This window comes from Leguminivora glycinivorella, chromosome 12 (assembly GCF_023078275.1).
Source record: "Leguminivora glycinivorella isolate SPB_JAAS2020 chromosome 12, LegGlyc_1.1, whole genome shotgun sequence".
Taxonomy (NCBI): Eukaryota; Metazoa; Arthropoda; class Insecta; order Lepidoptera; family Tortricidae; genus Leguminivora; species Leguminivora glycinivorella.
Window position 1 is genome coordinate 12,537,551 of NC_062982.1, and position 15,389 is coordinate 12,552,939.

The 15,389-nt window shown below is 36.7% G+C and overlaps 1 protein-coding gene across 1 annotated transcript in view; it reads left to right on the forward strand.

Moving 5' to 3' along the window:
- Positions 1-14,508, forward strand: part of LOC125231643 (BAI1-associated protein 3) — a 144,367-nt gene extending 129,859 nt beyond the window's left edge. The window contains exons 18-24 of the mRNA XM_048137125.1: positions 4,353-4,443; positions 7,796-7,958; positions 8,968-9,193; positions 9,703-9,868; positions 10,455-10,614; positions 11,076-11,310; positions 12,203-14,508. Of these exons, the coding sequence (XP_047993082.1) occupies positions 4,353-4,443; positions 7,796-7,958; positions 8,968-9,193; positions 9,703-9,868; positions 10,455-10,614; positions 11,076-11,310; positions 12,203-12,297 (1,136 nt within the window). The 3' untranslated portion in view covers positions 12,298-14,508. The remainder of the gene's footprint in view (positions 1-4,352; positions 4,444-7,795; positions 7,959-8,967; positions 9,194-9,702; positions 9,869-10,454; positions 10,615-11,075; positions 11,311-12,202) is intronic.
- The last annotated feature ends 881 nt before the right edge of the window (positions 14,509-15,389 follow it).

Genomic DNA, 15,389 nt, shown 5'->3' on the forward strand with positions numbered 1-15,389 from the left:
TGCTGAAATCACGAAAAGAAAATTGGCTGTTCCATAGAAATGAGCTGTATTTTGGCGTTTTCAGCATTAGTCCCACAGTAAATCTAGTTCATTATGTCCTCAAAAGTTACTATGCAAAGTTTGAACGGTCCTTTTTATTTTACCGTATATAATGGACGTACATATATAATTTTGTGCACAAATCGTCACATAATATGTTATGTTTGCTGCCTTAAAAGTGTAATATACAATTGCAAATGACTGTACTACTAAGTGCGACCGTAATAACATAACCTACACACGATTAGGCCGGCCGCAAACTCCAACGTCTCAGCAAACTGCTTTGTAATGCTATCAACATGCCTTTCACTCCATTTGCGGCAGCTAGCCACCAACGTGCCAACCGCAACAGCAAATACACACATGGTTTAGTCGAAATAGTACCTAAATGTATGAAGATTATATTTGCTAAGGATTTACTTACCATTCGTGCTGTCTTAATTTTGTGAACTTTTCTATGTTAAATCTTATGAAGTCAAAATAATCTAATGACTGCCTGTAAAATGTACATAAAACTAACACGCAGATACATTTGTGGTAAGCAGCTCCACTCTTGCAGGCAGGTCGGCAATAGCATAATTCATGTCTCATATTATCACAAGAATTCATAACATTAGTCAAATAAAGTACAATGGGCCCGTAACTTAATTAAATGGAATGAGATAGGTGCCTTCATTACTTAGTTCACAGAATAACAAAGAGGTATATCATACAAAATGTAAAAATTATGCCTGTTTTACGACACACGTGTGGCGCGTGGTTTTATCATAACTGTATCCTGGGCGTGTGTAATTGTGTATGTTTCAGATATTACTTTTGTAGGCATCTGGTAGAAGTAAATTTACAATTCGCGCTTACAGCCAATGATATTACAACTCAAGATAGGTTATACAAATTGTACAAGTTGTGTATATAGTCGTTACTGGGCAAGCGAAAAATCGTGGAGCATTCCAACGGTACGATTAGGACATTAAGATACATCAAAACGATACGATATGATCTAATATGGCAGACTCAAAAATTCGAATTGGGTATATGTTATTTATTACTTTTCCTGAAGTCTAATACCATACAGTGGATTCTACTATGTATGTAGTGGGAAAAAAAATATCCCAAGAATTGTTAGTATCTTCAAGCATAGTAAGTATGAGTATAATACATCATATATTGTAACGTAGTACATTTTCTTGGTCGTAATTAATATTTTTTATAAATCTAAAATCGAAATTTCTTTGATTTTATTCTGTTTCAAATCCTGATTGGTGCAAAAATACTTGCATCCACACATGTATGCACTTTTCTTCATAATCTGTGCACGGGTTGCCAGATAGCTAAAAATAACGCGTTGTATGAGATTTTTAATTGTTACTCCAGTACATTTTGATAAATTAAATTAATATAATTATATAGAAATAATGCAGAAAATTATCTTAAATACATAACAAAATGCTGTAATATAAATACTCTAAATAAGAGGCCTGTCTGGAGTGACAATCTTGCTATGTACATCATAGTAAATCTTTCATGACTCTGATGGAGTCTCAAATAAATATAATATATTAATTCGATATATTATGTCTTCCTGGGTTTGTCACCCTATGTCCTTGATGCTCGATATGCAAATAGGTTAACGATCATGGGTGGTCCATTTCCTTTTTTGACCCTTTCGGGTGCGCACGCACTTTCTCCATAAGACCAACCTCATGGTGGTCAAAACGGTGGAAGCAGGAGGACTGCAATAATCCTCAAAATTGAGTGAGTATTTGAATTGTTCAGATCATCTCCATAATGGCGTGAAACGTTATGGGTTTGTTCCTAACCATGTGCTTGGTTATTCACAGGGATGATCTGTCTTCTGCTGTGGGATTGGGAGCGCTCCGCTAGGAAATATCTTTGACCTTCAGCGGTGAGCTAATTAATCAGATTGTCTTCTATTTTGTCATGCTGGTCTTGAGAGCATTAGACTAATGTATTCTTATGTCGCTTTCAGGAGCCGGGATTTAAATTAAATTTAAATTAAGATATATGATCATTAATTATGATTATTATAATTTGATTTGAAATATTGAATCTTCAAATCTTATACTACTATGGAAGTCCTTCTTTGAAATCGTTGTGACCGGCGCACGTTTTGGGTCTTGTTAGCTGGAGGATGGCCTGCCGCTGCCGCATTTGCCTCGGTGTCCACGTGGCACGCGTTCCGGGTTGACAAGTCACCGCAGAGCTGCCAACATGCCCGGGAGGTCCTGTGACACGTTCCACTGCTTTCCCGAAGGTTCGCCATTTTAGAGGTCGGTCCGATTTATCCTTCTAATGGTCAGGGTATCTGCGTCAGCTGCAATTTAGTTAGATTCAATTCATAAAGTCAGTAATTTAGAGCAAGAAAATATTTTTGAGAACTGGTACCTAGGTATTTTAGTAGTATAATTTCTAGTTAAAAATTAAGATAACTTGTGTGAAAATTTACTTTGAACCTTTTTAAGCGACCTAGCTTCCCGCTGAGCTCTGTACATTTCATTGGTGTCGAACAAGAGAATTATAGGTCAGTTTTCACACAGTTAGCGCAGTAAGTAAATTAAGAACCAATTTAACAACACTTTGGCAAGAATATACTCTTTATAAATAAATGTTATAAAATAAAGACAATCTTAAATTATTTATCTCCACCATATACTTCCCCTAGCAAGCTTATTTCGACACCGTTTTTAATTATTTTCAGTTTCCGTATTTTTTTTCTATTATTATCACTTGTGTCCTTAATTTTGTACAGCCGGAGCTTTAAGTTTATTTACCAGTAAAGGCACCCAAGGTGATAATTTGGCGTTCTCAGCACAACGCGTTATTTTTAGCTATCTGGCAACCCGTGCACAGATTATGCAGAAAAGTGCATACATGTGTGGATGCAAGTATTTTTGCACCAATCAGGATTTGAAACAGAATAAAATCAAAGAAATTTCGATTTTAGATTTATAAAAAATATTAATTACGACCAAGAAAATGTACTACGTTACAATATCCCAGATAATAGTGATACACATATATACAGATATTTACTAAGATCTGTAATTAGGTATCTACTAGAACAATCTGCATTTTTTTTAAATTATTGTAATTAAATCACTCAAAATACGTGACTTATTAATGTCGTTCTCGCCTTTTCAACGAATAAAGTAGAAATGAATAAAAGCACAAACTTTTGCATAACTAGAACTTCTTCATTACTAAGGCAGAAAAATAAAGATTTATTCAAGTTAACCGTAGCTTTGCTCGCGGATTTATTTTACATTTTAAACCTCTAAGGAGTCGCGCTTAGTTGGTATAAACCTCAAGAGATAATGTTAAGACAAAAAGGGACGAACGACGAACCAAAACCGGCTTTCCATGCAAACGCTAGTTCTCATTTTCCTGCTTGGATATTAACATTATTATTTGGAAATATTTTTACGTTATTTTATGTACATACCTTTATGTCGTGACACGATTCTTCTGAAGCGCTTATATTAAAGTAAAATTAAATGTCCAACCTTTTAGCGGGTTTTCATCTACATACACAATAAAGCTCAAAGTTTTCAGATTTGTTTAAATACTGAGTATATGGGATTAGGAAAAGAAGTAGCCTTCTTCTTAGAAATCGTAGCTGGGCGTTTTCCAAAATAAGTCAAATCTCGAATATCGAATTTCACCAGATCTGGACGTGTTTGGGCTCATTCTTCTCAAAATCACGAGCAGGGGATCGATTTTTGAATTTCGAACGCACGAATTCGCCGTTACGACGTAATGCTATTTTTGAAAAGGACGGCTAGTAATTTGAAAACTCGTTTTCGATTCTGTTAGTAGAATTGAAATCGCTAGTAGTGGAGATATTATTGAACGAATTTCACGAAATCGAGTGGTCGAGATTCAAAAATCGGCCCCCTGATTCGATCCCGACGATAAAATGTGTCCCAAATTTTCCATACAAAATTGGCGTTTCCAAAACGTCACGCACTGACGTAAAAGGAAAAAAATAGGACACATTTTTTTATCGTCAGGATCGAATCAGCTCGTGATTCTGAGAAGAATGAGCCCAGACTCGTCCAGATCTGGTGAAATTCGATATTTATTTTGGAAAACGCCCAGCTATGGTTTGGTTTTTCAATTCTATTTTTACTTGTAAAACTTGGAAGCGAAAAACCGATTTTGCCGAACACATGAAATTGTATAAAAAGATTTTCCACATTTTCAATATCCAGGGAGGGAAAAGAAAACTGAGTTTGTATGAGAATGTTCCCCTTTTAACGAAGTTGTGTATTACAAGGATAATTTGTATGCAGGTCAAAACAAAACGACGGAGGAGATATGTACAATCGTGAACAACTTGGAGTACGTGCGCCGCTCGTTAGCCGAGTACGACGATGAACACATGTAAGTGCCAACACAGAATAATTAATACTATTTACGTACACAAAAGACATTGCCTAACAAAACCGTTTGACGGCAATTCAGGGTCAAATTGACCTTTGATTATTTAGGGTTGTCAAAATTCATTCTTCTCATCTGTGGTAGCGCACGCAGAGGGACTGTACAACGTGCCATTCCTTTGCGTGCGCGTCGAGTTCATAAATATGGGTACATTTTTCCCCTTATTGTAACGAGTTAGACTGAAGAAATGTAGGCATATTTATGAACAAGACTGTCCTAGTCACAATACCTAATTGCTACGTAGCAACGCGAGTTGAATGGAGTCGCCCGATCAGGAGAGAGACAGTGCGAAGCGCAAGTGCTGCGCTTATAAGTGGAGTCGAGTTTAGTTTTACGGGCGTTATATATAATTTAGCAATTCAAAGTGAGTTTGTATAGCAACTCAAATAAATGAAAGTTGTGACGTTTAAAATAACACATCCTACACTTTGTAATATCAAAATATTTAATTTAAAACGACGGAGGAGATATGCACAATAGTGAACAACTTGGGTACGTGCGCCGCTCGTTAGCCGAGTACGACGATGAACACGTGTAAGTGCGAAGTGCAAGTGCGCTTATGTGAAGTGGAGCTTATAGTGTTCACGGCATTAGGGCCCATTTACACGGCGCTCGATGTGGCATGCGATTTTAGTTACATTCCGAGCTGTTGAGGTTACATGATTCAACACGCTAATCAAATACCGTTATGTAATGAAATTCGCATGCAATTTCTTGCGCCATTGAAAAGCTCTTGTAGTACCTCTATTATAAGTGCGTTTTCATCCGCATAAGTGCGCATTATCCGATCTGATATCGGATGTCTGAAGGATTTCAAATGCAAAAATCAAAGATGGCGGCTTAAATGTATAGAATAACGGTCCGATAATGTAAAAACGCACTAATAGTCGTTTGCAAGCCAACTTTGAACTGAATTTGATAGCAATAATCGTCAAATCTGTCAAGTCTTGGCATTTTATTTTTTTCTGCCTTCTACGCCGCGGTCCCGGGTTCGAATGCCAGTAAGGGCATTTATTTGTGTGATGAGCACAGATATTTATTCCTGAGTCATGGATGTTTTCTTTGTATATAAGTATTTATATATTATATATATCGTTGTCTGAGTACCCACAACACAAGCCTTCTTGAGCTTACCGTGGGCCTCAGTCAATCAGTGTAAGAATGTCCTATAATATATAATATATTTATAATATATATAATAATATCGAGAGATTTCTATTCGTTGTTCGATTCGATTGTCAACTCGGCTAGGCCGTCAAAACAAGGCAAATTGTGTTTACAAACGTTAAGACTGGTTTATCAAAGAAAGGTCAAGCGTAGGCATGGCTTTAAGATTTAAAAATATTTTTTCTGATAAATTTAAAGGATAAAGGGTTATCCTCTAAGAACAAATTAAATTACTTTCATAGAAAATATTTTAACTTGTTATTTTAAGTAGTAACACTACTATTATGTTCTAGCCGAGTGGTTCTGGCATTCGCCCGGTAAGCGGAGTACGCTGGTTCGATTCCAGCTCGGAGCACTGGAGGCTTTGGTCACTTTTTCTTTGTATATGATATTTATTTAATGTTTTGATAAAGGGTTATGTTATATCTCAAACAAATAATTTACCTTGATAACGCTGAATTAACGTTCATTTACTCGTAGGCACGTGATTTATAAATAAACTTTCAGGCGGGATTTAATTGGTATTATATTACAAATCGTCCAGTGCTTCTACCGAAGCAAAGAGGATCGAGTATATAGAGAATGACTGTCAAAGTAAAATATGTAATCACAGTGCATAGACTGCCATCTCTCGACACAAGCTTAAAACTTTTGAATCTCAGTTTTGACAATTTGGCCCATATTCTTAGCTTGATATGTTTTAAAATGTCAAATATTGATATTAGCGCCATCTAGCCGAGCGTACCCCAAAGGTGTATCGCCATCTAGCTCACCGTACCTTTTTCTGTATGGTTTTGGGGTACGTTTTTTTCTTAGACTTTATCGGTCTTTACGAAGTTATATAGGTCTTTGACCGAAGTAATATATTAGTACATACTTATAAATAGTGATTTGTTTTCGGCGGCTCCAAATGGTATTAAATCAGGCATTTATATTTCATCACTCCATTCCGAAATATTACATTGCAGGTAATAATTTTGAAAATGAATGAATCTTAAACTGTGAAGCTGCTGATAATATTGTGACATATGTGTATTATATGTATACACCGTGTTTTTTTTTGTTTTCCGTTAAATTCGACACGTAGCTAGGTTCATTATCAGGAACCACCCTGTATATCACTTTAAGTTAAATTCACAAAAAAAAATTTTCGTCATTTTCATACATAATAAATGAATTTATTAGTGTGAGAGACCCTTAACATTAACATTGAAGTTAGTGTCAAGTGATTGACGGCACATGTCAAAACAAATGACATTAGGAATTGGTAAAGGCTGTCACACACGTGTTCAGTAATTATCTTTATTTTTTTAATAACTCTATAACCGTAAGAGTTAGGACGCTAGTTTCTTTGAGAAAGTAATTGTATTTGATCTAAAGAACCTTCCCTTAAAGTTAACGGAATTCAATAAAAACAGGGTGTATACATACGGCATTATTAATTCCAACCATTTTCAATTGATTTATATTAATATATTCTTGGAATTGAATTCAATTAACTCTGAAAAATAAAACTATATTGTGACTTTTTCTAGAATTACCTCCAGTTAATTACTTTATTTTATTGTTATTGTTATTGTCTTGTTTTTTTTTCTCTAGGCTATACGAGCGCCCTGATGCCGGGTTAAAGCTTCCTTCTTTGTCGCCATTTAATCCTATCTATGCATATTCCCGCCAGTCTATACAGATTCTTATGTCATTCGTAATATCTGTTTTGGTTTTCGTCTGTTTCGCCATCCTGTGGGGTCCAGACTATGGACAAGTTTCAGTAAACGGCCTAGATAGATACATGGATCTGGGGTCAAGTGCAGAAAACGGTAATCTTGAACACGGCCCGCATATTAGTAGTACGTCGATTCCTCGCTCTGCAGATCTGGGTGGCTAGCCGAATGGCACAATCGCTCACGAAACGCTCACGAAACGAAGCGCTAGTAGATATCTATCTCTATCGCGCTTGCGTATTGGCGCGATAGAGCCAGCGGCGTATCGCTTTCGTTTGGCGTCGGAGAAATGCCATTCGGCTACGGGGCCTGACCACCGGCAGGTTGGACCCTGCCCCGCTCCTGGCGGTACCTTAGGTTAGGTTTTTTTTTATATTGTGTTTGATGTAATGTCATCTAATGTTAAGGGCGAACGACGAAAGCGCGCGTCAGCTAGTGCGCGGGGCGCTCGGCACGCTGGACGCCCGCGCGGCTCGCGCAGCGGCCCCGCTCGCGACACGCGCCCGCCCGCCGCTCCGCAAGGCGGTCTTCCACCTCGCCTGGTCACCGGATACTCTGCCCACGCCTCAGGTAATTCAAACTTTAACTTTATGTGCTTTATTTTAGTTGCCTGTTTGTTTATACATCCCGGAAATTAATTATGTTTTCGGCACTGTAATTAATTACGAAGGTAGTTTGGTACTTACTTATCATATCCCCGCCCCTGTGATGGCCGTAACATCGCCGTGGCAAATTATTTTTCCCCTCACTAGCTCAGAAACACGTGTTTTGTCCTTTAATACCAGCGGGTAAAAACGCATTTTATCCACTAGTGGGTAAAGTAATTTGACCTTGAATAAAGTCAAATTAACTGCTTTAAAATTAATAAAAGTAGGTGAATCTAGTAATAAAGATGATTTACCACCTGCAGAACTACTGGAAGCAGTGATAAACGCATTTTTTGCGTTGTAGTTTCCTCGCTATAGTGAGGGGAAAAGTTTTGTGTTACACTCGGGTGCAAATGTATTTTACTTCTCGTGTGTTAAAAAACTCGCAAGTTCAGGATTCTATTCTCGAACCACTCGCTTCGCTCGTGGTTCAACTATAGAATCCTTTCACTTGCTCGTTTTTCAATTCCACACTCGGCGTTAAAATACAACTGTGCCCCCTTGTATAACAAATAACTATTAACAAGTATTTTGATTTGTGTTTTTAAGTAGTCACTCTACTATATATAAATTATAAATCGAAATAAGATGTCATATCTATTAAAGAAAAAAATGACGGACACCACCAGTGGCGAAGGCCGGATTCGAACCGGCGTCTTTAGCAATCCGGGCTAACGCCATGAACCCCTAGGCCACCCCGTCACAGCGGAAGCCGTCGACATTTCTCTTCTATATATCATCTTTGTAAGACTAGGCGACTTTGACCAATTCTAAGGTACAGTATGTTAGTATGTTAGCGTTAAGCTTGACATCCGAGACAATTGAACCATCAGGTACTGCCCTATTCACCAGATATTTCTATCTACAACTCTTAATGTCACCTTTGGGTTATCCGAGAACAATATTTACAGAAATGAATCTCTTTCTAACAGGCCATAACCCCACTCTTGGAGTTCCTGGACCAGCATCTGTCATCACTGAACACATGGCTGCTACCACGGGCGTTCATCCGAGCGCTGGCCGGCTGCTGGAGCGCCGTGCTCAAGGAGGTGTCTTCTCAGGCTGACGCTGGCGGTGCTGAAAGACCGAGGGTCTACCATTCGAGATTGCGAGAAGCGTTGGATTTGCTAGCAGAGTTTTTCCACGCGGAAGGAAAAGGTGAGCTATTTCTGCAATTCGATATATGAGAGACTGTTGTGATGCCATACCATCACTGAACAAGTGAACAGGTGGCTGCTACCGCGTGCGTTGAAGCCCTAGCTGGCTGCTGGAGCGCCGTGCTAGAGGAGGTGTCTTCTCAAGCTGACGCCGGTGGTGCTGAAAGACCGAGGGTGTACCATTCTAGACTGCGTGAAGCGTTAGATCTGTTAACAGAGTTTTTCCGTGCTGAAGGAAAAGGTGAACTATTCTCCTATTAATTTATTTAATTGTCATTTAATTGTGGCAATATGGCGTCTAAAGAATCTAAATATATTTATGACTATCACGAACCTAGTTTCGCGTCAGAATTCAAATTCTTAATATCTCAGTGAAGTTTAAAAAAAAATACAATTAAATGTGACGCCTTCAGTGAGGATGGGTAAAAAGCAAAAATACTTTGTACTTCTTTGGACAAAACTCTGTCACGCTCAATGTTTGTTCAACAAAGTTTTCTATCAATTCCATAGGTTTACCGATGTCAGAAGTCCACAACTCGGATTGGGGACGAGTGGAACAGAGGATGCAGTACCATCAGGCTCCGACTGATGAGTTACTCGAGCTCTGGCTCGCGGACAGACTAGCTGAGCAAATTCGGACGCCATTACCATCGCCTTATGGATCGATATTAGTCAGGTACGTCCTGATTATCTTACTTATTTAATAAATTAATGTTTTATCCCCGTGCTGAAGCCTAAGCCTTCATTAAGAAGATTAACCTTTTAAATTCCTTCCTTATTGACCAAGACTCGTGGAATGGCATTTATTTTTCCTCCTAAATCTTATTATACATAATTACATACCTACAACAAAAAATGGAATTAGTAGTGTAGGAAATATGGTTGAATTTCTTTCGTTTTATAACCCTACGATGGAAAAGAAATACAGTGGTGTCAGCACGGTAGCGTGATATGAACGATGGTGTCGGTGCGTCCTTTTCGCACTTTCTGCAATACCAACAAGGCCGCGCCAACGCGATAGGCTCTATTCCACGTGAAATTGGCGTAAAAGTGGCCGAATCTAGACTTTTTCTATGGGGGGCAAAAACTAAAAAATGTCTAATGTGTCCTTCGGATTTGACGAAATTCGAATTTGGCGCCCCTCTTGGACTAGGCGCTGGGGGCAAGGCTCGCTCCTCCCTAGATCCGGGCCTGGAAAATGGTGTAAATTACATCGAAAGGAATGATTAAGTTACTTACTAAATGGGGTTTTCATTTGGCAGGGTATACTTTAATCACGACTCGCTGTCTGTGGAAGTGCTCTCAGCCCGTGACGTCATACCACTGGATCCCAACGGCTTGAGTGACCCGTTCGTCGTATTAGAACTGGTGCCCAAACGACTTTTCCCAAAAACGCACGAACAAGTTACTAATGTTCAAAAGGTTAGTCATACTATGTAATGTCTTTTCAAACTTTATTGATACCGATCTAAAATGTTTTCTACGAAATCTAATTAAATTCAACACTAGCGGCTTATGGATTAATAACTCCGAATACCAATTTAAACTTAGAGTTTCAATCCATTTTGATATTGGACAAACAAATAAATAGAGCACGAATTTCGTTAACGCAAATTATATAAATAAATCTGGTGCTATTCTAAATTACTTGCAATGTTCTATATTATTAATGGTAACGATTATTTAATAATTGGTTGGTCGCAAAATTATTTTTTTCTAGAGCGGCAACCGCACAATACATAATACTGTAGTATGACGTGACTATTACGCGGCGATTGACATGTGTTTTTGTTTCAAAAACGTTTCGTCGCCATCAGCTACTTACCCTGTATCTACAAGAATATTTCCCCTAGTATCAAATAACATACAATTGAATGTCGCAGAAAACGCTGAATCCAATATGGGACGAGTGTTTCGAGTTTGCGGTCTCGCTGGAGTCCTGCCGGTCTCCCAAGGCCGCTCTCGCGCTGTCCGTTTGGGACCGGGACGTGCTCACCGCCGACGATTTCGCCGGAGAAGCCTATGTATCACTGTCAAGGATCCCTGGCGTCAATTGTAACGCCCCGCCTGACCCGCTACGACCTATTGAACTGCCGCTCATGCAACTACATGATAGAAGTAAGTACATTTTCTTTGAATATTGTAAACAGTGAGAGATAATAGATGCGTGTTTCGAGTTCGGGGTCTCGCTGGAGTCCTACCGGTCTTCCGAGCCTATGTACCGCTGTCGAGGATCCCTGGTGTCAATTGTAACGCTCCCCCTGACCCACTGCGATCTATTGAGTTGCCGCTCAGGCATCTACATGATAGAAGTAAGTACCTAGTTGATTGGGTTTTATCGACAAAATAAGATATGTAATACCTGCAACATTAGCAATGATCTTATTTTACTTTAGATTTTAGATTTAGCTAAATTGGACACATTCACGTGTCCAATTTAGTTAAACCTAAAGTCAAAAGAGGATAAAATACAACTGTGACATTGGGTAATAAAACGAATATTTAAATTAGAAGCACACCCCGATCTATTGTAAAATATTTTCTTTCTAAAAGGTATTTTTTATGTGAATAGAAAATCAATTCAATATTGAAATGTTGCAGTGAGCAACTTTCTTTCAACTCATAAAAATGTGGTAACAGTTCCTTCAAAAATATACAGCGCTATTCCAGGATGCCACAAGATGTAAATATTCCAAATTAACATTTACAAACTTAGGAATATTTTACCACGTGCCTGAAATTTTGCTCGAAAGTTATTGAAGCTTCTGGAAAGCCGAAGGGAAGCTTGGTTTTTCCATAAAATCTAGTGTGGCATAAAAAACATTTCATACAATAAACTTAGGTCTGGCACAGAAATCTAAAAACTCTTCCGATTAAATCAAATTATCTTGCAGTCAGGATTGCACCTTCTTGAGTACTTGAGTTATAATAGCTTGAACTTGAGATATAACGTTATTATTTATTTTTAGTGAATATATTATGTTAATATGTGTGTTGTTGGTTTTTACAGATCATCCTATATTACAAATTTTGGAGTCGCGTACCACGGACAAAGTTGCTATAGATTTCGTCAAAAAACAAAAGTTACGATTTGCAGAACAGTAAAATAATATAAAAACAATGTCAACATTATTTTGTTATTTACTAAATGAAGTTAATTTTATTGAAATTTCTATTGACGCACAACGTCCATTATAATGTCGACAATATATTAAGAATATTTTACAAATTTTCAATACTTATGAAATCAAATTTATTTATTTATATAAATATTTATAGATTAGGGGAAACAAATGGTGGGTTGTATTTTACTACGTCTAGTTAACTGATTTCGAATATTTGATTTGCAGCTTGATATTTGAAAACTTTTACTACTTATGACAAATGTTGATACTTTAATTATATATGTATATAATAGTGGTTGCTTTAAAATCAAGTTAAAAATGATAGGTAATCTGCGCTTTTACTTCAAAGTATGCGTTGTAACGATTGCCCCATATATTTGCCAAAAAAATATTTTTCTTTACCACATTGTTATTCCATTCCTAACCTGAGTATTAGGTATACAGAGATGTCGAGCGCATCAGTATTAATGTATTATATACTACAAAGACTGTGTAATTCTTCATTCACGAGAGAATTTTATTGTGTACGTGTACCTATAATTAGTATGCACCCTCGGAGCTTATGTCCCTAGTCGTAGTCTCTATTAGAATTCCTGACCAAGTACTTTAAGACTCGTCGTAGACATTTCACACTCAGTTTTTTTATATACACCTGCTTTAATATGTACATCTACACCACTAGAGGCACATCATGTTATTATACACAAACTGCACTGAGCTTGATAAACATAAGTGAGGCTTCCTTCCATATTTGGTCACTTAAAATATCTATTTTATTACGCACTTTTACTCCTAAACGAACCATTCTTAAATTTTTATGAAGCTTATTTATATAAAAATAAACATCTCCACATAATCCACGCAAAAAGAGCTTTGTGTCACACGTAAATATGTATCCGTCATCGTAATCTATAAAATGATTATTTACATTGTCTTGACGACTGATTTTCATCGTTAGTGTAATAAAATTATTGTATGAAGATATTCAAAATTTTATATGTGTAAATTGTTTATTGCGTATGTATACAAGTATACCTATTGTTATTATAGAAGAAAGTGTATTGATGTGTACTGTAACATAGATAATAATTCATATTGATTATACATATTATTACATATACTTACTATTAAACAATGGAATAGTTTTACGTCACATTCACATGGATCTATATCGTGTCAGACTACTCAGTGTGTAGAAAATGTGTTACCTAATATATGTGCTTAGCTGTAATACTTACCTAATTATATTAAAAAGGGTAGGTATATTATCCAATATTTTCTTACTTCGAGATAATTTAATGCTGAGTTTGAAATAACAAGAAATACAGACATTTCAAGACAATTTTTATAAACCAGTCATGAACGCGTTTTTCATGGTTATATCGTGCCAATACGATACCAAGTAAGGCATTGGAAAGTCGACATATCCAAACAACCAACAACCATATCACTGAGCTTTTAATCACACATTTGTATCTTTGTAAGAATCAGAAAACGTATTATTAAATCAAAATTTTACAACTTTTCAATAAAATCAAGACCATTCCATGAGTCAATTATTTAAAAATAGGCTTTTTGAAGGGACATTCTTTTACATTGAGCAAACATATTTTGGATCAAATTTTCCCCTCACAGTGAACTAAGCTTGTAAAGTACATGAGTAAGATTTTTTGTACTCCTGGCCCAATGTTTAAAGGGTCTGGTTGAAAAGGTTGGAAGTTATAATAGGCTCGTTATGCGAATGGCGTAAATACTTTTATCGGGGAAAAGTTGTGCATACAAGAACACGAGTATCACCATTACGTTCACAAGGAAATACCTTGTGAAAGAAAGTTCAGAAATGCTATAGAAACAAATAAAAATGTAAAAATGGTAATAGACGTTGTATAGAATGTAGATGCCCACCCCGTGGGTACAGAAAACCAGGAATTAACTGAAAATAAGTACCTATATTTTCCTAGTAAATAAATTTTACCAATCTAAATACCGATAGACATTTTTTTTCTTTAAAGCTGTAGTTGCACATAAGGGATACAACGACGAGATATGGAACAGTGTACATTTTCAGTTAATTACTTCAGTATAAGTTTTTTTTTCAAAAATGTCATTTTTGGAACAAGGTTTTATCACCGACTGTACCTTTCTTTCAACAGTCATCTGCTGCTTTCCGAGGCGTTTCTAAGAACCCCTTACTCGATGGGGATACGTTTCATAATAGAGTTCCTATGACCACCTTTCTGCTCCATCATCAGATCAGCTCCATGATACCATAATATTGCATTGTAATGTGATTTACATATGTGTGCAAAGTTTCAGATCAATCAGAAACCGGGAAGTGGGTCAAATTTAGCTTCTACGTTTTGACCCAAACTAACATACTAACAAGGCAAGCTTTTATTTAAATAAATAAATAAATAAATAAAATATATTATAGGATTCTTACACAGATTGACTGAGCGATTTGATTGATTTAGCTTGTAATTACATTGTTCATTGTTTATTCTTGCCACATATTTTTATAATGAACGTAAACCTTGTATGCATAACTTCTCCCTATCATACAAAATAAATCATTAATATACTAATAAATATACTTTGCTATACTTTGTAATCCCAGAAACATGTTTTAGACTTCCTGTAAATGATCAGGGAAATTGTTAACCCATTTGTGATATAATTTGCCGTGATGTATGTACCTACTGTAAACTATTGTCAACACTTGTGTTCCTGGCTTTAAATAAACTCTATGGATGAACGTTGTTTCACTAATTTGTGTTTTTTCACCTCACTAGCTCGAAAAGGACTTTTTTATTCTGTAAAAACAGATAGCAAAATCGCATTTTATCCACAAGAGTGCAAAGAATATTTGAAATCCGAACGTGTCATTTAGTTACTTTTTTAAATATAATTTCTTGTAAAGGCATGTCCCAGACAGGACAATTTTCTCCCTGTGCTTAAATTGTCTCAACAAATCATGTGATGCGAACGTAAAAATAATTTCATATCGAATTGTATCCGACTAAAAACATAAAATTCAAACAATTTTATAACATGACTTTACCATAAAACACT